At 39.5% G+C, this 26,266-nt stretch overlaps 1 protein-coding gene across 5 annotated transcripts in view; it reads right to left on the bottom strand.

Annotated features, from left to right (window-relative positions):
• IWS1 (interacts with SUPT6H, CTD assembly factor 1) overlaps positions 1-26,266 on the bottom strand; it is a 48,325-nt gene that overhangs the window by 11,516 nt on the left and 10,543 nt on the right. For 4 of the 5 annotated variants that reach the window (XM_060106702.1, XM_060106703.1, XM_060106705.1 and 1 more), the window contains exons 3-10: positions 15,361-16,393; positions 12,918-13,107; positions 12,305-12,362; positions 6,687-6,784; positions 5,396-5,546; positions 3,621-3,703; positions 2,014-2,143; positions 1,000-1,117 (exon numbers count right to left, since the gene is read on the bottom strand). In XM_060106702.1, coding sequence (XP_059962685.1) covers positions 1,000-1,117; positions 2,014-2,143; positions 3,621-3,703; positions 5,396-5,546; positions 6,687-6,784; positions 12,305-12,362; positions 12,918-13,107; positions 15,361-16,393 — 1,861 coding nt within the window. The remainder of the gene's footprint in view (positions 1-999; positions 1,118-2,013; positions 2,144-3,620; positions 3,704-5,395; positions 5,547-6,686; positions 6,785-12,304; positions 12,363-12,917; positions 13,108-15,360; positions 16,394-26,266) is intronic. The other variant, XM_060106704.1, reaches the window with a different exon arrangement.

The following is a 26,266-nucleotide window of genomic DNA, read 5'->3' as shown; positions in this document are numbered from 1 at the left end:
ACTGACCTGCTGTCCCCAACCCTGGATTCAGAATCACCTGTAGTACATGACAGGTACCAGTGGGAACAGTCTGCTTCTCTCTTGCCTAGGGCAAAAAGAACGCCGAGAACCACTGCATCAAAGCATCAAAAGCTTATTGTTTAATAGGCAATAAACTACAGATTATTAATAAGATCGAAGATATAATACTTCTCTAGTTTATAAAAAAATTAAATTTCTAGAAAGGCTTTTGATAGTCTTAAACATTCAATAGAAAAATAACTACTGTATTCAGATACAAAAGTAGTTGCTATTTCAAATTAGTCTTGAAGTTTAAAAATTTCTTTCCAACACAAAGCACAGGAAGAGTTAAGGAGGATGATGAAGACGCATGTGGTGTTCATAAACAATATGGCAACTGAGTAAATGAACTTCAGTTAGATTCCTCTGGATTTCTCTGTTATCATTAAGTAATAACACACAAAGGCTTTGGAGACCATTATAAAAATAACAACAATAGCAGGAGTGGCTAACATTTCTGGAAGACTTACTATATTCTAGGTACCATGCTTTACATACACCTTCTCACTCATTCTTTAAGACAACTCAAACTAAACACATAATTCTCTCTTTCACAGAGGAGGAAACCAAGGCTTAGAGCTTAAATCACTAGCCCAAGGATATGTAGTAAGGTAGGTGGTAAATCTAGGATTTGAACCCAGGTATGACCGACTCTAGGGCCGACATTCTAATCCCTCTCTCTCTACATGCTCTTGATCCATGATTAGAAAATGCAACATTTTACTTGTTATATACTGGATAGCATATTTAAATATACTGAGAAGCATTTTAAGTCTAAGGGAAAAAAGCTTAGTACCTATAAGAAGGTATCAAAAAATTTTCCTACTCCATTTCATTGACTCCTCTTAAATGAAAATTGGTAAAAATATAGTTAGCTTTTATATATACATGTCTTTCTATATACATAAACACACCAAACAAAAAGAAAAATGTACATACTGATTAATTTCCCTGCCATGTCCTTGTTGGACCTTGATTCCTTGGGGTGTTTATAGAGATACATCACTGCTCGTCCAATCCCACTATGCTTCAGGGTCTCCTGGCTCACACTAGGTAGCTGGGGAACATAAACACAGACATACATATTAATCATTCTGAAGCTGGGAGTCCTGCCCATCTACTCTAGAGGGCCTGCAAGACCTGGTTCATTCACAATAGAACAAATAACAAAAAAGTTCTACTTTCAGGATCTACCGACACTGAACACAAAGATACTCTGTGTTTACATCAGTAGTTGAGAGTTCAGTACTACCACTGAGTTGAAGTAAAACTTAACAGTGTGAGAAAGTGTGAACTAAGCATCCTCAGAGGTTAGCAGCTTAATAAATCAAGGGTCCTCTCAGGCCTCTGAACCAAACAGACCTAAGTCTGAACCCAACCACAGCCATCTGCTAGCTATGTGACCTTGGACAAGTCATTTAACTTCTCTGAGTCTTAATTTCCTCATCTGTAAAATGGAGATAACACACCTACCTTGCAGGTTTGTTGTGAGGAATAAATGAACCTATATATTTAAAAAAACACCTGGCACATAGCAGGTTCCTCGGGAATTCCTTCAGAAGTTAAGTAGCTTGCCCAAGGTGTCTCAGCACATAAAGGTGGCCCAGATCAAGAGTCAAACGCATGCTTATCTGATGCTGAAGCTGGTGCTCTTTCTACTTCAAGTGCCTCCCTACAACATGCCCACTACTATACTACTCTCCTCAGATAAACCAGAGCTACTCCAAGATCTTTTTTCCTTCAATACCACAGTCACACGAAGTTTTAAAAGGCCTTCCTTTTATGCTCATTCTATTCAGTATGTTCCTAATAAACACACCTAATAAACTCCTCTTCTGATAGGCTGTGGCAGAGACGATATATAAATATATGGCAAAATACAGAGGTTATGATAATACAAACCACAGTAGATAATTAATGAAGAGCAAACAAGTCAGATTATCTGCCTCTGACCTCTTGCAGAATCTTCAACAGCTCTTCTCGAATCTTTAGTGCCGGCAAACTCCTATCTGGTAGAGGGGAGAGCCATTCTTTGATGGCAGACATCACACCACTGTCAATAAATGTTTCTTTAAGGTCCTGCCTGTAATAAGAAGAAGAATTTAAAAAAAAAGTCAAGTCTGTGAATGTTGATTCTACTGTAGCTTCCTTTGGATTTTCTTACAGGTTTAGTGATGTTTCCAAAAACTGCTTTTAAAAACTGACTCATATACATTATTTACTGAGCACCTATTCATAGACTTCAACAGTCAATATGAAATTTAGTTCCTATTTTCAAGAAACAAACAGACTTGATAGGTAAAGATGATGTGTTCAAGGAAAAAAAAAACACAAAAAACACACCAAATTACACAAGGTAATGCTGATATGAATGGTACAGACTGTAAGAATAATGAGCTTTAATTATTACAGCTAAGAAAAAAAAATGTTTAATCTATGAGAATAGTGATCCTCAAACTGTTTCAAGTAAGACAGAACCCAGAATTGTACTATTCTTTGCAGGACACCAGGGAGAATACCATTCTCCTAGCAGAAAAAAATCCCAATGAAATACTAATACTATTCAAATTCCATTTTATGTACTAGAATCAATTATGGTAACAGGGAACATGACATTATATATATGAAATCTGGCACAGATAATTTTTTCTGTTGGGACAGAGGTAGCAATCTTCTAGTAGAAAGTCCTAGACCATATGGCTGGCTCATTGGTGTACTAATGCACTTCTTTAGCCATCAAAAGAAGGCTACTGCTGAGTTCAAGGAGAAATCAAAGTTGCTCAGGAATGTGAGCAAACCAATGAAAAGAACCTGCAGAAGAACCAGTGACATAATTCACGATATAACAGGACACATGAGTCTTATTCAATATGTGCTTCAAGTAGTCTCCCAGGATTTTTGCTCTGTTCTCAATCACACTGGGAAAAAAGATGCAATTTTACCAGGCTCTAAACAGTCTATAAAGAACAAAATAAGTGGTTTCCAAGTTTTTCTTTCATTAATATCAGTTTGCTATTTGTTCTGTTTGCACCATGCATCAAAGTTTAAGAAAAATTTGTGATGAAGTAATAATCTAGGAAATTCTATTCATTATTATTTTTCTGTAAATTTACAGAAGGCAATCATTCTTTAATCTCTCTAGAATACTAGTACACAGCTTGAATATCATTCCATTAAAAGGAAACACTTTTTCGGACTTCCATGGTGGCACAGTGATTAAGAATCCGCCTGCCAATGCAGGGGACACTTGTTTGATCCCTGGTCCGGCAAGATCCCACATGCCGTGGAGCAACTAAGCCCGTGCACCACAACTACTGAGCCCATGCTCTAGAGCCTGCGAGCCAAAACTACTAAAGCCTGCGTGCCTAGAGCCCGTGCTCCGCAACAAGAGAAGTCACCGCAATGAGAAGCAAGCGCACCGCAATGAAGAGCAGCCCCCGCTCGCTGTAACTAGAGAAAGCCCGCGTGCAGCAACAAAGACCCAATGTAGTCAATAAATAAATAAATAAGTAAATAAATAAATAAATGGAAACACTTTTCCAAGAAAACAGAATACTTACTTCTTAAGGTGCATGACCACAGTAGGTAATAACGTTAATTTTTTCAGTGCTGGCTTTTTTTGATTATTCAACTGTCTGTCTTCCTATCCAGGAAGAAAAAGATTTAAAAAAAGAAAAAAAGGAAAAAAGGGCAATTGTTAATAGTGAATTATAACCACTATAATTCTAAACTTTAAATATAATAAAGCAGCAATTTTCCAAGACACTACAGTTTTTCCTACAAGAAAGAATAATTACATAAAGAATAGACTTTCTGCAGAGCCAAAACCCACAAAACTATTAGATTAACTAGTTTTAACAACTACAAATTGAGAGGAACAATTTTAATTTAAAATATTGGCATAACTATCAAGTTTTCAGAGTTCATTCAAGGTACAAATTATACATGGAAAAATTTGGTTTATCATCAAGAATAATTTTGCAGCTATGAGGCCTGTAAGAAAGATAAAAGAATATGCTATTAAAGAAGAGTTTTAGTATTTGCTTGGGTATTTTTTTCCTAGTTGTTTTTTTTTTGCCAGGCCACACAGCTTATGGGATCTTAGTTCCCCAACCAGGGATCGAACCCGGGCCCTCAGCAATGAGAGCGCAGAGTCCTAACCACTGGGCAAGCAGGGAATTCCCCCTACTTTTTTAATTATAGAAAATTTTAAATTCTACAGACATACAAAACAAAATAATACACTCCTGTCATGTACATTTCAACAATTAAACACACATGGCCAGTCTTATTTAGCTATCTCTCTAGCTACTTTTCCCTTCACCCTTGAATAATTTTGCAACAAATCCTAGACACACGTCATTGGATTATAAATACTTCAGCAAGTGTCTCTAAAAGAGCAGGACTTGTTTTTAAACATAATACTTGGGGAATTTTTGCAATTTGAGCAGAATTTTTAAATGCGGTGAGTTAAATGCAATCATTTGATCAGAGACAAAAGAATGACACAGGTTTATAACATAATAAATATGAGTTTATAATTTTTTGTATGTGAAGAAACATCACTTTGTGGTAAACCAGCAGAACCTGAGAACAAAATCACTCCCCCATAAAACCAGTAAACCAATTCAGCTAAAAAGGCCCATTTTACTTAATACTTAGTCTTTTCACTTTTTTCCTAAAACACACTTAAAAATTAAAATTATTGGGGATTCCCTGGTGGCGCAGTGGTTGAGAGTCCGCCTGCCGATGCAGGGGACACGGGTTCGTGCCCTGGTCCGGGAAGATCCCACATGCCGCGGAGCGGCTGGGCCCGTGAGCCATGGCCGCTAAGCCTGAGTGTCCGGAGCCTGTGCTCCACAACGGGAGAGGCCACATCAGTGAGAGGCCCTCGTACCACACAAAAAAAAAAAAAAAAAAAAATTAAAATTATTTCCATGCTTAAAATTTAGAACAGTAAATGCTTATTATAAACAAAAACAAAGTATTTTTAATGTAGTTTAAGCAAGGATTAAGTTTAAAAAAAAATGGCAGGAATTCCCTGGTGGTCCAATAGTTAAAAGATTCTGCACATTCACTGCCGAGGGTCCGGGTTCAATCGCTGGTAGGGGAACTAAGATCTCATAAGCTGCACAGCGAAAACAACAAAGCAAAACAGGGACTTCCCTGGCAGTCGAGCAGTTAAGACTCCATGCTTCCAATGCAGGGGACGCAGGTTCGATCTCTGGTCTGGGAACTAAGATCCCACATGCCTCACAAACAAACAAAACAAAAAAGGCCACATAATCAATTATGTGGGAGAAAGAAAGATGAAGCTAGAAGTGACGTATCTCACCTCAGCAGCTTCATTCATCTTGACAATCATGGCGCTCACAACGTCGTCGGCGTCACTAATAAAAGTGCCACCATCACGGTTACGCCTGCGCTTGCCACTCATGCTCTTTTTCCGCTGCAACATCATCTCAAAGTCCGACAGAAAGTCCATGCTAAGCGGTAACCCAAAATTAAGTGAAATATAAATTCCCGTTTAAATACACATTTTCTTTTATGACAGTTAAGAACCACCAACTTTCTTAATTCTAACTCAGTGAAGTGCTACTTTCTTTTAAAGTGCAAGTACTTTTAAAATTGCTTTTAAAAGAACAAGTGATCATAAATTTTATGCTCAACTTCCCAACAGTTACATATTAAATACTAATAGTCCTACACCTTCATACACTATGTTCGTGCTTACATGTGTTAGCCTGAAAAAGACAATTTCAAATTTCAAGTTTTGCCTGCCACTCCATGGTTCAGTTTTAGTTGCGTCGCCTTTTTGCAGGGGGAAAGAGTGGTTTCCAATTATCTGAATATTTTTGTCTTATACAGAGTAAGTAGGGAAAAAAAACCCGCTGTTTTTTAGTGATAAGAAGTATAACTCTCAAAACATAATGTGACTGAGATAAAGATGGAGATCTACAAATCTGCTGAGCCTCAAAAAGACTTTGTAGCTTTACCTGAATCTTTACACTTAACAAGGAGCTAATATGCTCTCTGCCTCTATCATATAAATAAGATGATATGGTTTATAACTTAATTTCCAAAGGTACTGCCAAACTCATTCAGCTTAACTCTTGCATGTCACTAGGAATTAAAGCATCATCTTTATAAACAGTAACTAACAAATCATTCTATGTTTGTCACCTTTCATGACACTAGATTCTTCTGAACATAGATTCCAACCATCTCAACAAAACTATGTGAAATACAATCAAGGAATACTTTGTACCTAAAACTTCCCCCCTGGGACCCCCAAATCAGTTTTCTCTCTCTCTCTCAAAAAAAGTTTTTATTAGGTTATTTTTCAGAAGAACTTACTTGGTGAGATATAAATGAAAAGCCTGGCAACCATACGGCCCCACAAATTAAGACAGCTGAGCACAGGGCAAATGACAGAAAAATAACAACAGCAAATAATTTTTGGACAGCACTGTATATAGAGAAGTAGATGGGAGAACAAAAACGGAAGATTCTTTCCTACACTTAATCAGGAACCAAAATAAGAAAAACAAAGTTTGTTAGTCTCTACCTTCATTTTTAAAGTTCTCTTTAACAAAGTCCTTTTTAAAAAAATAAAACAAACTTACTGTTTTCCTCTCTTTATGTTATCATCAGAATCTGAATCTTCGGCTTCTTTTACCTGTGTTTCACTTTTTTCTTCTTCCAAATCTTCTTGGTTAAAACCCTAAAGGCAGGGTAAGTTAGCCGGAGTTACCACAACCTCATTACAGACTCTCTTCTATGTAACTGCTCTTAATATTTTGCATTTTTAAAGTAATACATTCATAAAGAATAAAAATTAAGTAGATATCAAAAGGCAGATAGCAAAAAAGCTCCCTCCCACCCTAGCCCTTAGTGTTATTAGTTTTCTTGTCTCCTTCATTTTTAAGGCTTTAGATGATTTCCCCAAATAACTGCAACCATAATTTAAACATTTCCCTAATGACATTTAGGTATGTGTATTTGAAATTTTGAGAAACATCTGCAAACTGTCTTCTACAGAGGTTACACCAAATTAACTCTCCTTCCAGGAAAGCACAAATTCACCTGTTTCCTCACCTTCCCACTACTACAGAAGGTTATCAAGCACTGATATTTGCAACCTCTGGACTGAAAAAAACAAAAGGCATCTCTGTAGCTTTCTTTGCATCCTCTTATTATGAGTAAAGCTGGGCATTTCTCATGTTTCAAAGCCATCTGTTGCTATTTCTCTGTGAACTCTCATTATCCTATGGCCAGTTTTCCGTTGGATCTTTTGTCTTATTGGTATGGAAAATCTCTTTAAAAATTAGGGAAATTAGCCCTTGCTACATGACGGGAACTGCACAATCCTGACATCTGTACAGTTTGATTTTGTTTATGGTAATGTTTTCTGGGTATAATTTTTAATTTTTTATGTAATTTAAATGGTCAGTCTTTTCTTTATAGCTTCCAACTTTCATGTTATACTTAGAAAGGCCTCCCCAATGGTTCCCCTAGTATGCTGTTTTCTACACTGAACAGAACCCATAATCAAGTTGATGTCCACTCTCCACACTAGAGGAACATAACTTATGCTTGTAAAATGTTGCTTAACTGAGTATAAGCCCCATGAGGGCAATGTCCAAACAATCTCTGGCATACAGGCTCTCGAATATTTGTTGAATGAATTCTTTTCTATTTTCTTTAGGCTTATTTACTATTCTTCTACTATCTTGAATTAGACTCTAAATTCATCTACTTTCATCCTCTCTTGCTTTAGTAATGAAAGTACTGACTTCTTTTTTAACCCAAGAACTATTTAACAAGTAAGTTTTAAATTTGGGGGTGGCAAGGGTGCTTTTATGTGCTAATTTTGTTACTAATTTTTTTTGTGTGTGTGTGGTACGTGGGCCTCTCACTGTTGTGGCCTCTCCCGTTGCGGAGCACAGGCTCCGGACGCACAGGCTCAGTGGCCAAGGCTCACGGGCCCAGCCGCTCCGCGGCACGTGGGATCTTCCCGGACTGGGGCACAAACCCGTGTCCCCTGCATCGGCAGGCGGACTCTCAACCACTGCGCCACCAGGGAAGCTCACTGATTTTTAATTTCATTGCATTCAGAAAATGTTGTCTATAGTTTGTACATTTTGCAAAAGCTCGATTTAAATTTTATACGGAAATGCAAAGAACCAAGAAAAGCCAAGACAATCTTAGAGAAGAACAACCTTAAAGGGCATAAATAACCAAATATCAAGGGTTATGCATTAATGGTGCACGGATAGACCAATGGAACAGAAAAGATACTTCAGAAACAGATTAGAAAATATATACATACTCGATTTATGACAAAGATGGCAGAATAGTGGAAAAGGGTAGTCGGGTTCAACTAGATACTACAAATGGGAGGCGGAAATCTTGACTATCTCATATATACTGCACACAAAAACCCATTCCAGGTGGACAATATAACTAAACGAAAAAGATAAAATAATCAAGCTTCGAAAGAATAACTCAGACGAATATTTTTATAACCTTGGGGACAGGCGAAAATTTCTTACAACTCAGAAAACTTTCAACATAAATGAAAAGACTGGGAAAGTTGATTTACACTAAAATTAAGAACTTTTGCTCCTCAAAGACTCCATTTAAAAAGTGAAAAGGCAAGCCACTGAACAGAAGATATTTTTATCTTTTATAATCTCTAAAGGGCTTATATCTGGATTATATAAAAAGAGACACTTCTCTTTTCTATCTTTCCTGGTTTTTTGGTCTTGATTATTCCATTGTTTACATTCCACTTAGATTACAGATCTGTTCATTCTCTTCACAGTTCTGTCAATTTTTGTTTTGCTTATACATATTTAAAGCCATATTACTAGGTACATGGCTAGGTACAATTTTAAACCCTTTTTTCAATATAAAGCGACCCTCTTTATCTCGAACAATGGTTTTTGCCTTAAAGTCTACCTCGTTGATATTCATATAAGCTACACCAGTTTTCTTTTGGTTAGTGTTCGGAGAGAGTACCTTTTTCCATCCTTTTATTTTCAACTCTATCTTCTGTTTCAGATGAATTTCGAAATTAATATATAGCTATTTTTAAAATCCAGTCTTTAATTTGTCCTTTAATTGGAGCACTTAATATATTTCAGTGTGATGTCTGATATTATCAAAGTTTATCTCTGCTATCTTACTATGTACTACTTTCTAATTGTCCCCGTTCTGCATTTCTTTTTCTCTTTTCTTGTTTTCTTTTGGATTGACTCGCTTCTATTATTTCATTTTTCCCTATTAGGTTGGAAGTGACACATTCCATTAGTCTTTTTAGAGATTACAATGCACATCCTAACTTACCAAAGACTACTAATGGACTTTCACATACATTTGCAGAGACCTGTGAACATTTCAATTCCACGTAAATACCCAATGTTACTGCTGTCATGTTTTCATTTTATGTGCATTTTAAACCACACCAGACGTGACTTTGTTTTGCATGGTCATTACACATTTAGACCTAGCCACATGCTTTTGTTGCTCTTTTTCCCTTCCTGCATCCTTGACCTTCCACCTGAGATTTTCTTTCTGCCTTTAGTATTTCCTTCAGTTGGCATTTTGGTAAGATGAAATAAGCAGGGAACCTTCATTCCTGAAAAGAATTTTTACTGAATATAAAAGAACTTCAAGTTTGCAGTTATTGGATTCTATTACGTCTGTTGAGAAGTTAGCTGTTAAAATAACAGTTGCCTCTCTGAATGTAGTATCTTTTCCCCTTTGGCTGCTTTAAAGACTTTCCTGTTTTCTTTGGTTTCTTGCAATTTTCCTGTGGTGTATTGGGTTGGCCAAAAAGTTCATTCAGGTTTTTCCATAAGATGTTACAGAAAGGGACTTCCCTGGTGGTCCAGTGGTTAAGACTCCACGCTCCCAATGCCGGGGGCCCGGGTTCGATCCCTGGTCAGGCAACTAGATCCCACATGCACGTCGCAACTGAGAGTCCGTGTGCCGCAACTAAATATCCTGCATACCACAACTAAAGATCCCGTGTGCCGCCACTAAGACCCTGCGCGGCCAAATAAATTAATTAATTAAAAAAAAAAGTTACGGGCTTCTCTGGTGGCGCAGTGGCTGGGAGCCCGCCTGCCGGTGTGGGGGACACGGGTACGGGCCCTGGTCCAGGAAGATCCCATGTGCCGCGGGGCACCTGGGCCTGGGCACCACAGCTATTGAGTCTGCGCTCTGGAGCCCGCGGACCACAACTGCTGGGCCTGTGTGCTGCAGCTGCTGGGGCCCGCGCGCCTGGAGCCTGTGCTCCACGGCAGGAGAGGCCACCGCAGTGAGAGGCCTCATGCCTCAGCGAAGAGTGGTCCCTGCTCGCTGCAACGGGGAGAGGGCCTGTGCGCGGCAGCAGGGACCCAGTGCAACCAGAAGTAAATAATGATTAATTAAAAAAAAAAAAAAAGGTTACAGAAAAACCCGAACGAACTTTTTGGCCAACCCAATATTTAAGTGTGGATTGCTTTGTTTTTATCTTGCTTGCAATTTGTAGAACTTCTAGACTCTATGGCTTTATGAATCATTTCTTTAAATACTGTTTCTGATATATATACATATACATTTTCCCCCTGTCCTTCTGGGATTCCAAGTCACTCTGTTAAACCTTCTCATGCATAATTTATGTTTTACTTTTTACATTTTCCACACTAATATCAATGCTTCATTCTACATAGTTCCTTCTATTTATTTATTTAGTTAGTTAGTTGTGACAGGTCTTAGTTGCGGCAGGCGGGCTCCTTAGTTCCTTCTATTTATTTATTTAGTTGCAGCAGGCGGGCTCCTTAGTTGTGGCATGCAGGTGGGATCTAGTTCCCTGACCAGGGATTGAAACTGGGCCCCATACACTGGGAGCGCGGAGTCTTAACCACGGTGCCACCAGGGAAGTCCCTCTACACAGTTCCTTCTAACTCACCTTCCAGTTCACTCATTTTCTTTTCAAATACGTCTGATCTGTTGTTAAACTCATCCACCAAGGTTTTAATTTCAGTTACTGTATTTTCACAGTTCCAGAATTTCTACTTGGTTCTTTTTCAGGTATTTTAAAAAAAACTGTTGGCTCTAAGAAACTTTTCAATCCTTTACCTTGCTAATAAACATATATATTTTTTAAAGGCAGTATCTAAAATTCCTATATCTAGAGCCCCTAGGTCTATTTCTGTTATCTGCTGTTACTATTGTTTCTTTTTAAATGTTACAGATAAGTGTGTACTGTGTATTTGAAAAACTAAAGAAATAATTTGAGGTCTGTGATGATGTTACTTTTGTCCTGAAAGGATTTCTGTTTGGATACGTCAGGTGCCTGAGAGCCAGCCAATGGTTTAAGAATCACTACAATCAAACTTCTGAGACTTAGGGAGGGTGAGGGAAGAGATATGGGAACATATGTATATGTATAACTGATTCACTTTGTTATAAAGCAGAAACTAACACACCATTGTAAAGCAATTATACTCCAATAAAGATGTTAAAAAAAAAAAGAACAAAAAAACTTCTGAGACTGAGGTTCTCTATGTTGCTAGATGACTCAAAGATGGCCTAAAATCTGAGCAAAGGCTAGTCTAACTTCCAGTTCACCCTTAATCCTAGCAATCTCAATCCAGAGCACGGGGTTTTAAGGGTCCCCTAACCTCAGCAGGCCCCGACCTCCCAGTTTTCTCTCTTAAGCCTTGAGGCAATCAAAAATAAATTTAGCCTCTCAGCTTGAGTAGATGAACATCCCAGAAAAAGCAGTTCTAAATGCTGAGCTTACCTCTTTAGGTTTCTATCTTTTGCTCGTTTTTGGCTTAGTAATTCTTTGTTATCTAGTTCTTATGATGATGAGCAGATTTTTTAAACGTTTTGTCTAGCTTCTGTAGTTGTCCTTAGCAGAAGGGCTGGTCCAAATTACCTCAGGTGCCATTGCTATAATCAGAAGCTCCGTAACTGCTGTGATTCTTTCTCTTTAGCATTATAAAGCGCATTTTCATTGTCTCTTCATGTGTTCCTTCCTCCCTTTAATTCAATTTTGTCCATTATTTTCCTTTTATGTCTTTGTAGACACCTTTATTTCACTTTCTGAATACCTTTGTTCTAGATTTTTCTACTGGATACATCGTAGCTATTTATTTCTACTTATTGGAATCTCCTACTAGACAACCACTGCCATAAAAACAAAAAAAGCATAATCAAAGAGGAAATCTTTCCATCTTATACTTACTGTAAATTCTTCCTCCTCCTCATCACCAGATTCTCCAAATATGTCTGCAATAAGATTTCTAGAAAATATAAAAAACTTTCATTTGCTTTCTTCTCATTTGTATAGGAATCATAAAATATTTTTCTAATAGGGTATAATTTAATAACAGTAAAACATGCAGATCTCAAGTGTCCATTTCAATGGGTTTTGACAAAAGCACACATTCACGTAACCATTACCCTAACAGAACAATTCCATCTCCCCAGAAAGTTCCCGTATGGCCCTTTCTAGTCAGTCCCCCCATCAACATCCCAGAGGCAACCACCACTCTGATTTCCACCACCACAGATTAGTTCTGCCTGTTCTTGAGCCTCACGTAAGTGGAATCAGATAACATGTCCTCTTCACTTCTTTCACTTAAGATAATATTTTTGAGGTTCATCCATGTTGTAGCATGCAGCAATAGTTCAGGATCTAAAATCCTGAGTCCCCCAAGGTCATGAAATTAGGCAGGGTATATTGTATTACACCTCAACACGGAATTTTAATACAAGTTTAAAAACCCTGAAAGACAAACCCCTCTCTCTACAGCCTTGTATGAACCCTGGGAAGTTCAGGTTACACTGTCACTTACTCTTCTTCATTCCCTGACTCACTATCACTCCCAAACAGGTCCTTCTCTTCATTTTTCTTATCAGACAATTCTTTCCCTGCTTCTTCTTCACTGTCAGATGCTATCATCTTGTCTCTTTTGCCTGATTTGTCTGATATAACATCACTGTCAGAGTCATCTGCATCAGAGACAACACGACTCTTCTTTGCTGCTGTTGAAAAAAAAAATCATCATTAATCTTACTCCATCACAGTCACTGTATTACTAAGTACAACAGGTGCTCTAAAATGTCAGTCCGTGGCAAAAACCAAAGGCCTCATGATACACAGTTTAGAATAAAAAATAAATAGCTAAAAGATTCAGAGTCATCTTACAATTATTTTCTATATAGGAAAAAGTGGCCAAAAGATGAAGATTTTCATTAACATAAAAGTGGGCATCAATAGCTACCTTTCCTTTTGGGGAGCAGAGAAAATAAGAGTAGAATCTCTTCTGTGCTGCCTAATAGTAGCAGAACTCTAAAGGCTTGGATATTCTTTTGTGGAATCCCCATGTTCCTCAGTCATCCATCACTGCTCAATCTGGAATTTCTCATCGACCTTAGAAAACTGCACATGTGGTGCTCTTTTCCCTTCTCCTTGAACAACTGTCGGGTTATAAAGAAATGCCTTTTCCCAAAAAGATGCTTCATAAAAAAGTAATCAAGGGCTTCCCTGGTGGCACAGTGGTTGAGAGTCCACCTGCCGATGCAGGGGACGCGGGTTCGTGCCCTGGTCCGGGAAGATCCCACATGCCGCGGAGCGGCTGGGCCCGTGAGCCATGGCCGCTGAGCCTGCGCGTCTGGAGCCTGTGCTCCGCAACGGGAGAGGCCGCAACAGTGAGAGGCCAGCGTACCCCCAAGAAAAAAAAAAAAAAGTAATCAAGTAGTAAAGATTGGAATACTTTGTGGAGACATGGAGTCTCTAAACAGAGTCCCTCACAAACTTCCTTGAATTTGGGCATTCAACAATGTTTAACAACTGAAGACAAGTACGCATGGGAGCTCAGTTACTGTCTAGAAGGGATGTAGTGACAGCACAGCAGCTGTCAAAGAGACCACAGTTAACTCTGGATAAGGCTGGGTTTTCATGTAAAAGTATTCTTTTGAAACATTACCCTTTCCAGTAAAAAAAAAAAAAAAGGACTTCCCTGGTGGTCCAGTGGTAAAGAATCTGCCTTACAATGCAAGGGAAGTGGGTTTGATCCCTAGTCAGGAAACTAAGATCCCACACGCTGTGGGGCGACTAAGCCCTCATGCCGCAACTACTGAGCTCGCAAACCTCAACTAGAGCCAGCATGCTGCAAACTACAGAGCCCATGCACTCTGGAGCCCGCGCGCCACAACTACAGAGCCCACACACCCTGGAGTCTGTGCGTCACAACTAGAGAGAGAAAATCTGCAAGCCACAACTAGAGAGAAGCCCGCGGACAACGAAGAGCCTGCGAGCTGCAACGAAAGATCCTGCATGCCGCAACTAAGACCTGACGCAGCCAAAAATAAACTAATAAATAAAAAATCTTTAAAAAAATTTATATTTTCATATAAATCTTTCATATTGCCACTGCAATGCAGTCTAGTTTATCATATTTTTTTCCCGTTTTTTTTTTTTTTTTTTGCGGTACGCGGGCCTCTCACTGTTGTGGCCTCTCCCGTTGTGGAGCACAGGATCTGGACGCGCAGGCTCAGCGGCCATGGCTCATGGGCCCAGCTGCTCCGTGGCATGTGGGATCTTCCCGGACCGGGGCACGAACCCGTGTCCCCTGCATCGGCTGGCGGACTCTCAACCACCGCGCCACCAGGGAAGCCCCCTAGTTTATCATTCTGAGGCAGTCAGAACTTAACAAATGCTGCTAGAACAACTCAAAGGAAATTTAAGACTTGCCAATGAGGGAAATCCCTGGCAGTCCAGTGGTTAGAACTCCGGGCTTTCACTGCCAAGCTCATGAGTTCAATCCCTGGTGGGGGAACTAAGATTCCACAAGCCACATGGTGCAGCCAAAACAAAAAACAAAACAAAACAAAACACCGAAACACTTGCCAATGAAAACCAGTATCCTGGTGATATTTTAGAACATCAAGTTGAATGAGAGAATACAGACCTAACATTCCAGGAAAAGAAACAATGCTTCATAGTTATAAGCTTAGACAACAAGTAAAGCTATGGAGGGACTTCCCTGGTGGTCCAGTGGTGGAGAATCTGCCTTCCAATGCCGGGGACACAGGGTCGGTCCCTGATTAGGGAACTAAGATCCCACATGCCATGGGGAAAACAAGCCCGCATGCCGCAACTACTGAGCCTGTGTGCTCTGGAGTCCGCGTTCCACAACTACAGAGCCCGTGTGCCTCAGCTAAGACCCGACGCAGCCAAATAAATAAATAAATAAAAGTAAAGCTAAGGATAAACAGCCCCAAATCATCCCTTACATGCTTTCTCTTCATCGTCACTCTCAGAAAGCACAGCAGCTTTCCGCTTTGCTACTTTCTCCTCCGCCCCCTCCTTTTCTTCATCCTCATCACTGTCAATCTGGGGCCTTTTGGGTTCTTCCTCCTCGCTGTCAGAACTGTTGAAGCGCTTCCTGTCTACAAGGGCGTCTGAATGAAAGGGGTCAGCCTGCATTTCTGGGTCCTCTCTCTTATTCTCCCTGTCGCTGTCCTCCTCAGACTCCGGCTGCTGTCTGTGTCTGGGGGCAGCCTCAGCTTCCGAGTCGCTGGCAGGCCCCTTCTGAGGCTCCTCGCTCTCAGAGTCACTGGCTCGGGGCTTGGGAGGCTCCTCGTTTTCAGAGTCACTGGCTTGGTGCCTTGGCGGGTCCTCGCTTTCCGAATCGCTAATTCGGGGTTTGGGAAGCTCTTCATTTTCCGAGTCACTGGCTTGGTGCCTTGGGGGGTCCTCGCTTTCCGAATCACTAATTCGGGGTTTGGGAAGCTCTTCAGTTTCCGAGTCGCTGGCTTGCTGCCTTGGTGGGTCCTCACTTTCAGAGTCACTAACTTGAGGCTTGGGAAGCTCCTCATTTTCCGAGTCGCTGGCTGGGTGTCTTGGGGGCCCCTCACTCTCAGAGTCACTGACTTGGGGTTTTAGAGCATCCTCTGTTTCCGAGTAACTGGCAGGACTTTTGGGGAGCTCTTCGACCTCTGAATCGCTGGCAGGGGGCTTCCTAACATCTTCGTTCTCGGAGTCGCTTGCGTGCCCGTTAAGCAGCTCCTCGTTTTCAGAGTCGCTCCCAGGTAACTTCCTGGGCTCCTCACTCTCAGAGCCGCTCCCATGGCGATTGGCGTCCTCGTTTTCAGAATCGCTCGCAGGAGGCTCTGCATGCCCTTCAAATTCAGAGTCGCTGTCCTTTTGCCTTTGAAGCTCCTCACTTTCAGAGTCACTGGCATTAAGATTTGAGGGGTCATCGTTCTCAGAGTCTGTCACATGATGTCTTTTGTTGAGGCCATCTTCTCGATCACTAGGTTCATTCTGAAAAATCAAGGGAGAAAAAATTAGGAAAGTGCAAAAAAAGCTTTGGTAGTAAAAATGTTAAAAATTTTCAACTTAAAAAAAAAAAGCAGGACTATGCATGCTTAAATGTAGAATTCTCATCCTATACGTATATAGAAACATTCCACTTTTAAAAAGGCCATTCATCTGTGAAATGGTAGCATGGTTTAGATCCCAAAATGAGGAACGATAACCTGCCTTCGTGAATCGGTAAAGCATAGACCCCCAGATTACTCTCCGGTGCCTTATACTTTGAAAAGCTAGACTAAACAACAACAAAAAATAAACCTTAACTTTCTCATGTAATTCTCGCTCCTAAATATATTCCTTAAGTACATACAAGCAAACATGTACCCAAGTTCTCGCAAAAAAGGAACATTCTTGGGTTTTATAACGTTAAAGTTATTTTAAGGAAGAGAACTATAAAACTTTACTTTATTTAAAGGGCCAAATTATACTTAGGGCACATTCTCCCAGGTGAATCTGAACAAATAAGGAGACAACAGACGAGCAATAGAGCCAAGTTACCACGTTAGGGTCTCTCCTGCTAGTGTACTCCTCACGAGAGTATTTTCCATGATAAGAAAGCTGAGGCTTAGAGCAGTCTTGGACATATATCTAGTAACCCTGGCACAAAAGTTTAAGCTTTAGGGAAAACACTGACTAATCTAGCTATGCTAACAAATAATGTTACATGAAGTAATCTGAAAACTCTAGGGTACAAATTTGATATTATAGCTATGTTTTTTAAATGCAGAGAAAAATATATAAAACTAAACACACCAAAATACTAATAACTAGAATGTGGGGAATTTTTTCCCTTCTAGAATAGTATCTGAACTTTCAGTAACATGGTTATTAATATTCTGGCTTAAAAAGTAAAGTACTTCTGTGTTTGAGTTTTCCCCCTTAAAAGTTTACTGAGCCAAATATTTTTCTTTAGAATAGATGACGGACATTTCCTGAACTTACCACAGATCAATTTTCAAGGAACAAAGAGCCTTTAATAAAGTATATGCCCACCATATCACGCAATGAAATAATTAAGCAGTAAGAGAATATACAGTGACAAGATAAAAGGCATTAAAATATTTTCACAAAACCCACACTTTAACTTGCTTCGGGCTCATTTAAAGAAGATTAAGTATGTTGTGTCTACAACTTCAGAAAGAGTACAAAAAATTATAAAATAAGCTTATAAAATATGTTTGAGGGTTTTTCCCCTCCATATTTCATTGCCATCTTGATAGCACAGAGTTCCAAAGATACAGTAACTGCTATACATATTCATTCAAGTATAACATATTCAGGAAACTTTCTAAAATAATAAGCTTTTCAAATTTCCCAAAGACATTTTTCTTTCATTATCACGGGACACTCACAGCATAGCACTGGATTTGTCAGTCATACATCCTACTACCCCAATGAAACTGGCATTTATCTATTAAATTAGGACAGGAGAAATAACATAGAACCTTTTGATACAGTACAAGATATAGTACTCTATATATGGCTAGAAGCTTACTCTTGGCCATACTTCATAATTTAATTCTTTTATATTTTAAAAGAATATAGATGAAAAAATTAACTATCCAGAATGTAAGCCCTAAGAAGGCAGGCATTTTTTAGTCTGTTTTCTTCACTGAGAAGGCACACTCAGTGCTTCAGAGCACAGAATGGTGTCTGGTATATACAAAATCACAGTAAATTCTTACTAAGTAAGTAATTACTTACTTACCTACTTACTTACTGTGTAAGAAAGTAATTACTTACTTAATTTTCTCATTTAATAAAAAGACTTAAATGAGAATAATTTAAAGTGAGGAATAATTAACTCAACAAGTATTTGTTTAATGTCTACTACGTGCAAGGTGCTAGGAATCAAGGCTGAATGTGTCTCAGTGCCTGACCTTAAGGAAATGTTGTCTAATGAGCCAGCCAAATATACCATAACAATACAGTATAACATGCACTGTTATGAAGGTATGTGTGACATTTTGAAAGCCTACAGGAAGGGATCTTTACGAGACTAAGCTATAAAAGGTGTGTAGACAACAGGTATTCGGAATTAGTTTGTGATGACTGAATTAAGAAGTTAACTGCATTACTGAGGGCAGAAGACGAAACATACAGGTACCAGCAGAGGCAACTAAAGCAGGAGGCAAAAGGGGAAATTGTTAACTGGCTTTTGGAATGCTTTCTGTGGCATACACATGACATAACTCTAACAACATGTTCATGTGTGACTCAGCTGCAAACAACAGAAATCATCTCAGGCTAGCTCCAGAAAAAAAGAACAATCTTTCCAGAATCAAAGTGGAATAAATGGCTAAAGGCTCAAGAAGGGTAGGAACCAAGGCAGCTCAGAGAGTTTAGAAAAGGAAACTCAAGGACCTTTCACTAGAGCTCTATCAATAACATGACTCAGCTCTCACCTTGCTAAATTTCAGTGTCCAGGATCTAAATTTTAAATTCCCAGGAGACATGATCTAACTGGCCACAGCAACAGAGGATGTCATTACTCTGTGACTCAATGCCAGAGCCGGGGCACAGCACTGGGAGCCACTCCCAAAGAAAGGAGATATACCATGAACTGAGTAGTCTACCCAAAACTTATCTGTTACACTCTACCCTGGACTTCCCAACACATGGTGTATGCATTCCAAACAAGCCACCATTACAAGGACATTACATGTAATTCATGATTGTGAAACTTATGAATTCCCATCAGTTTTTGAGGAGTTTCATAAAATCCTGAGTATCTATCCATTATGTGTGGCACAGTGGGGAAAACGTGGGAAATCACTGCAGTAAGAAAGTACTGGTCGACAAACTCAAGTTAAAGAAGGCAGTCAGGTGAAGACATCATAGGATTTGGGAAAAGAGTTAACCTTAAAAGTTATCAAGACACTATTCAAAAATTTTAGACTGGTTTCAGCAATTAGTCTAAATTGCAAACTTAAAAAAAAATCCAAAATACAGTTTTTAAAAAGTCAAATATGAGTACAACAAATCAATAGTAGAAGCTACCATTTAAATGCTATTTCTTAATAATATTTTTAAAAAATCCCTAATTTTAACTGTCAGAGAAATTGAGCGCTCTAAGTGTCCTCAGAGGCTTTAGAAATGTCTATAATGCCTCACACTTCCCTCTTATGATTATTTATGTTGTAGTTATAAATAACTTCTGGTTACCCATAATGAATGATCTGATCGTTTATCTCAGCAATCAAACAGTAACACACTCTTTATGACCAGTGCCATAATATACATGCACAGAGATAATTAACATTTTAAAATTACAAAATAAATAATAAAACTGCTGTAAAGCAAACATCAATTTGTAAATTACAAAGTAGTATAAGAATGTCAAATAGGAGTCCTTGTAAAGAACCAAACAACTCAGGACACCTGTTTCCAGTAAAAGAAACTCAAAACTGTTGAACTTGCATTCTAACCTTCCATCATAAATTGGTAAAACATTCAAAACCAAGTCACACAGTAAATTCCATGAAGAAATATCTATAGGAGCATTTTCAAAAACATATTTTACTGGACCTTAGTTCCAGAAGATATATTTGAAATCCTCATCTTGGAGTTTGTCAATACATATCATCTTAAAAGCATAAGGAAGAATCTGGGAAATCCAGTTTTTACTACACAATGCTGTTAATCCAGGGTAGGTCCCGGAATGCTGCAAGGCTTTGACTCTGAGAAACTCCAGCTTTACAGCAAGCACACACACACACATAACAAAATCAAGATGTATACCAGTGTCCTTTGTCAAAAGCTGGTTGATCTTACAATCAGTCAGAAACAGAAGCACTCCTGATGAGTACTAGAAAAAGAAAATGTCTACACAAAGCCTAAGAGTTTATAATGGGGACTTCCTCAGGGGTGCAGTGGTTAAGAATCCACCTGCCAATGCAGGGGCCACGCGTTCCATCCCTGGTCCGGGAAGATCCCATGTGCCACGGAGCAACTAAGCCCATGCGTCACAACTACTAAGCCTGCGCTCTAGAGCCTGCGAGCCACAACCACTGAGCCCATGTGCCATAACTACTGAAGCCCACACGCCTAGAGCCAGTGCTCCGCAACGAGAAGCCCGCGCACTGCAACGAAGAGTAACCCCTGCTCGCCGCAACTAGAGAAAGCCCGTGTGCGGCAACGAAAACCCAACGCAGCCATAAATAAATAAATAAATAAATAAATTCCCAAAAAAAGTTTATAATGATGAAGCAAACTCCTGCCTACCTCTCCAGACTCATTTCTGCCCTCTCACCACCATCAACCCTATGTGCTACAGCAGCAGTTCCCAAACTTTTGCATAAGAATAACTTGGAGAGCTTTGGAGGAAAACATACAGATTTTTGTGCTTCTCACCTCCAGATATTAATACAGTAAGTTTGGGGAAGAGGTCAAAGAATCTGCATTTTGACATCTAGTCCAAGTGACTCTAACCGCACATTATAATTTCACTGCAGACACATGGAACTACTAACTTCACTGTTACCTCCATGCTTTTACCTCACCTTGTCCTTTTCATACCTCAACACTAGGCAAAAACACCCCCTTCCTGAAGCCTCTTCCATCCTCCTCTCTAGGGAGAATGGACTCTGTGCAATATAATGTGACAGTTCACAACGTGGACTTTAGTGTCAGTAAGACCTGGGGTCCAAACCCTAGCTCACAGCCACCTTCTACTGTGTAATCTAGGGAAATTTTCTTAACTTCTCAAAACCTCAATTCCTCAATATGACAGAGTCAGAAATAGTATCTATAACTTAGAGGGCTGTTCAGAGGACCAAATGCATGTAACGCAGTTAGCATGTGCCTGTGAGCATTCAATACATGTTGTTAATCATTTATAACAAAAATATCTTGTTAATTACAAAACATTCACCCTTCAAGACTCAACTCAAATACATCATCTATGAAGGCTGATCTGGTCAGTCATTCCTTCTTACATGTCCCCATAGCATCCTGTATCTCTACCTCACTGAAAGGTGATTTTTTACACATTTATCTTCATAATATGACTGAGTAAATGACCTTAAGATCAAAAAACTATCTTTTACCTTCAGTATACAGAAGATACTCAAATTAAATTCACTGAAATAAAACAAACCCACAAGACAATGCTTAACAAAAAAGAACCAAAGCAAAACAATGTTCTTCTCCTCAATTTGGTAGACTCAAAGACAAAGGCTGAAACCTAACACAAAAAAAGAAGTGTAGATGGAATCAAAAGAACTGGTAAGAAATAGGATCAACAAGGACGGCAAAAGCCAACAAGAATCTTCTACGGGCTCTGATGTACTCCCCATAGGAATACTTTCCTTATACTAGCACAGCGTCTCTGTGGAAAGATCCAAATGACCGCAGACTGCCATCCTTACTCAATTCAAAGTAAGGCTGGAGCTAACAGGGCTGTCACCAACTTCAATGACAGATGGATGGTTGTGCCCACTAGGCTTTGCCTACAGTCAGAAAACAAGGAGAAGCTATGCGCCATTTCCAAACAACCTCTTCCTCGATTGTCCCACATACTACTTTTTTCCTGTGAGACCCTCAGGAAGGGAACACTACTTTTCTATGCAGATGAAATCTACAAGCTGTATTTTTAAATGCTTATTACCTTCAATGTATTTCTGTGGAACAAAAACCAGCTGACCACAATCCACAACTAATTTCACACTGTTCAAACTTTTTTTTTTTGGCCGCACCTTGCAGCATGTGGGATCTTAGTTCTCAGAACAGGGATCGAACCCATGCCCTCTGCCCTGGAAGTGTGGCGTCTTAACCATTGGACCACCAGTGAAGTCCCCAAGAGAATATTCAAGTAAAACAACAAAAATTAGAACTGGCAACTAGTTATAATTAGGTCACATTCATGCTCAAATTGCTTTATTAAAAAATGTGTTTCCAGTGATGACTATTCATAAACAGTTTTAAAAAATCATTCCCCTTTTCCCTATCTGCCCTGCCGTCAACATTGTATGAAGATTCTGAGTTCTCAAAGTGCTCCACACAGAATAAATATACTTGAAAACTCCCCTGATATTCATATCCCTTTTAGAAACCTAACCCAAAAGATGTCAATAACCTAGAAACAAATAATTTAAATATGTAATCAACTTATGACTGCAATTATTTATATATAGATTTCTTTAAGAAACCAGGCCTAAACTTAAGAATATTATTTTTAAATTTCATTTCATAAGGTAAGTCTCTTTTGCTTTGAAACAGTGGGCCTCAACCTCATAAAGATTAACTCTTGACTAGCCCCCTAAGAAATAATCTGCCTAATTACTACAGAGGTTAATTGTAAAGTAATTAAAGGAAACCAGATTATGTCCCCTCAAAATATGCCTCTGACATAAAAATTTTGATCTGAAGGCAATTAATAAGCAGTAAACACAAGAGTAGCTCTCTCTACCTTCCCTCCTTTTCCTTCAAAAGGCAGGATATTCCCATTACTGGAGACAGACTGTCATTAGCCCAAAGACACCAGCAGAGGAATCAGCAACAAACTTTACTACATTAGTTTCTTCCCATATATTTACCTTCGCAGTCTGTCATCCTTAGAAGCCTAGAACTGCTTTCCTTTGTCCTGTCATTTCTCCACAAAATTATTACTCTTTGTTGAAGATGCTATATAAACTAGAATTCTAGGCTACTGCTTTGAGTTACTCTCTGTTGAGTTTTCTCCTGCGTGATGTATGCTGCACAATGTTAACAAACTTGGTTTTTTTTCACTTGTTAATGTCTTTTTGTTAAAGAATTCCAGCTGAAAACCTAAGATGGGTAGGGGTAAAATTTTGCCTCCCCTACATAACATAACTGCTATTACAGTTTTCAGAGCTGTTACATAAGTTTTATTTAGCCCTCATAATAATTATTTTAACCCACTGTCAAGATGGTGGAGCTGAGGCTCAGAGATGAAATAATTTTTCTAGGAGCTGACAGTCATTATGGTTATTAAGTGGCAAAGCCAATATATGAAACTACCCTTTGGCCATCACACTGCCTTTCACTCTAAAGAGCTATGCAAATACAAAATTTTATCATCATCACCCAAGACAGATTTGCTATTATACCATCTAACCCACACTTAATTCTTCAGTATCATCTTCCATTAAGCTATCCCACTTTCCAGTCACAATACTCATTCTTGAAATATAACAAGTCCTTCTCAATTCTAGGCCTTTGAACCTGAGGCTCTCTCCAGCTAGAATCATCACCAGCACCCCTAACCGGCTTCTCCATCTGGCGATAATGTCAGACTCGTTCCTCAGAGTCCACTCAGCCCACCTCCCATCCTCCCATGGCCCTTTGTATGTGCCCTTTCTGTAATTTTTAAATATATTTAAAATTATTTGATGCATGCTAGTAAAAATAGGTAACCATATAAAATGATGGGACAGTTATTCTAACTATTCTCCCTTTGACTTTAAATATTAATGTGCCAACACAGGAAAGTATGAAGAAAATTAAAATCACCTTTAGCAACAACCCAAAGACCACCATCGTTTCTAATTTTTACAAGGAATTTCTTCCCAATCTTTTCTTTGTGTGAATTTACTTTAAAAAAGTAAACAGGGATCTAGAATCACAATTAATTTAATGGCCATAACACACTGAATTCTCCCATGTCACAAAATATTCTTTGAAAACAATTTTAATGGACGCGTTGCCATTCTTACAAATGTTCTATTTATATTTTAATCACTAGTTTTTTATATTGTTGGATACTTCTTGTTTCCTTTCTTATGCTTTCTACTCGTCATTTGTCCATTTCAGTGTTCTCAGCCTAAGGGTAGCTCTGGGTTCTCCCCTAAGGGGGCATTTGTGAATGCGAGGGACCATTTTTGGTTGGCAATGACTAGAGAGGATATGTTACTACCATTTTATTTAATGTTTGGGAACCAAGAAACTAAATGTCCTGCAATATACAGGCCTGCCTCCAAATGCCAACAGCTGGCTTACAGAGCCACCTGTTTAGGAAAGCAGCACTGGGCTGCTCTCCATGCAGGGGAGGCCACAGACAGGACCCACCCACACACAGGCAGGAGGCCCAGTGAGATGCAAGAGCCAAATGGCCTAACAGAGACTGTGGTAATAGACAAGTAAAGCATCCTGGGGTCTTCTGGAATGTGAATTGGGGAATATGTAGAGGTTTGACCAATTATTAGAAGAGATAAAAACGAAGCCAGATGAGGGCTTCTGGTATGAAAAGGAAAAGCTCTGCTGACCCACTCTCCAGCGAAACTGGTTAAAAGTATTTAAAAACAACTATTCAAAGCCCCTGGAAATGGTCCTAAAGACAAAGTGTGAATAAAGAAACATCCATCCAAGAAGATCTACAAAAATTTGGTAAGAGAAGCAAAAGTATCTGGTATCTGAACCAAGACCACTCCTCACTTTCAACTTCACAGCTCAGGCAGAAAGACTACTCCAGGCTGCTGCAGCCAAAACCAAAGGGCACCCTTTCCCTCTAGCTTCCAGGGGCAGGTGTCCTCCCAGGAAGAGCCCAATGTCAGCATTTCTCATTCTGCCTCCAGCTACCTGCTGCTGAAGGTAAGTTCCAGGCAAATGTAGTTGCAAGTGGGGGCTCCCATCTTCCGCCCAGCACTCAATCACAGTAAGAAGGCTCTGCTTTGGGCACAGCACACTGACAATACTGGGGCCCTGATCACCCTTGCCCCAATTTGTGTGACAGTGGTTCCATGCCAAGAGAGGCAAGCCAGGAGCACCTCAGGCTGCTATCAAATCCCTACTGCACACTGAGAGCTCGGCTTCTAGAACTGGGATGTCACTCAGAAAGAAACCTGCCGTCACCCTCTCCCCACCCCCTACCCCAAACTCCAGAGCTCTGGCTCAGAGATTTTGCATGGGGAAAAAGCAGGCAGTAAAGTAGATAGCTTCTAATTTTTCCCCAAAGAAACCAACTTCATTTGTAACCAAGCTTGGGGACGTTCAGGCTAAGGCACTTTCACTAACACTGGAAACTGGTGGAAGGCACTTAGAAGGAGATTCAAAATACAGGATAAACTGTAGGCCAGCTAGTTTGCAGGAGATAACCAGGTAATAATACAGCTGGGAGGAGCCATCCTGAGGTCAGAACAAAGCAAACACAGACCTCAGAAATTATTCCTTCAAAGGAGCCAGAATTTGCTTAGATTAACTTGCTGAGCAATTTATGCCACAGGGCATTGCCCGAAATAACAGAGCCATCAGTGGAGTTTTAACAGCTGACTGTGGCCAGAGAAAGAGCAAAAAAGAGCCCTACTAATACCACTGTCATCCCAGGTGACTGTGAGCATGTCCCAAACTGCACATCTCTGAGGATGCAACACCAGAGATTTAAAACTGCGGGCGAGGAAACAATATTCACTAAAATCATCCAGCTAGTCACTAAACAATTACTCTAAAATGTCCAGTTTCCCACAATAAATTAAATGGCATGCAAAGAAACTGGAAAGTATGACCCATAACCAGGAAAAAAGCAGGCAATAGAAACTGCCTGTGAGAGCAACCAGGTATCAGATTTATCAGGAAAAGACTTCAAGGTGGCCATTTGTAAACATGTTTAAAAAAATAAAGGCATGATGACAATATCATATCAAATAGAGAATATATATAGAAATAGAAATTTGACTCATCACCTAAAAGAGTAACCCAGTAAGATTAACAGCTGACTCCTCAATGGAAACAATGGAGGCAGAAAGCAGTGGGATAACATATTCTAAGTGCTCAAAGAAAAACTATCAACTAAGAATCCTATATCCAACAAAGCTATCTTTCAACAAAAAAGAAATGAAAACTTTTCTAGATAACCATGAAAAGGAA

This window comes from Mesoplodon densirostris, chromosome 8 (genome assembly GCF_025265405.1).
Source record: "Mesoplodon densirostris isolate mMesDen1 chromosome 8, mMesDen1 primary haplotype, whole genome shotgun sequence".
Classification (NCBI taxonomy): Eukaryota; Metazoa; Chordata; class Mammalia; order Artiodactyla; family Ziphiidae; genus Mesoplodon; species Mesoplodon densirostris.
This window is presented reverse-complemented; position numbering and strand designations above follow the sequence as displayed.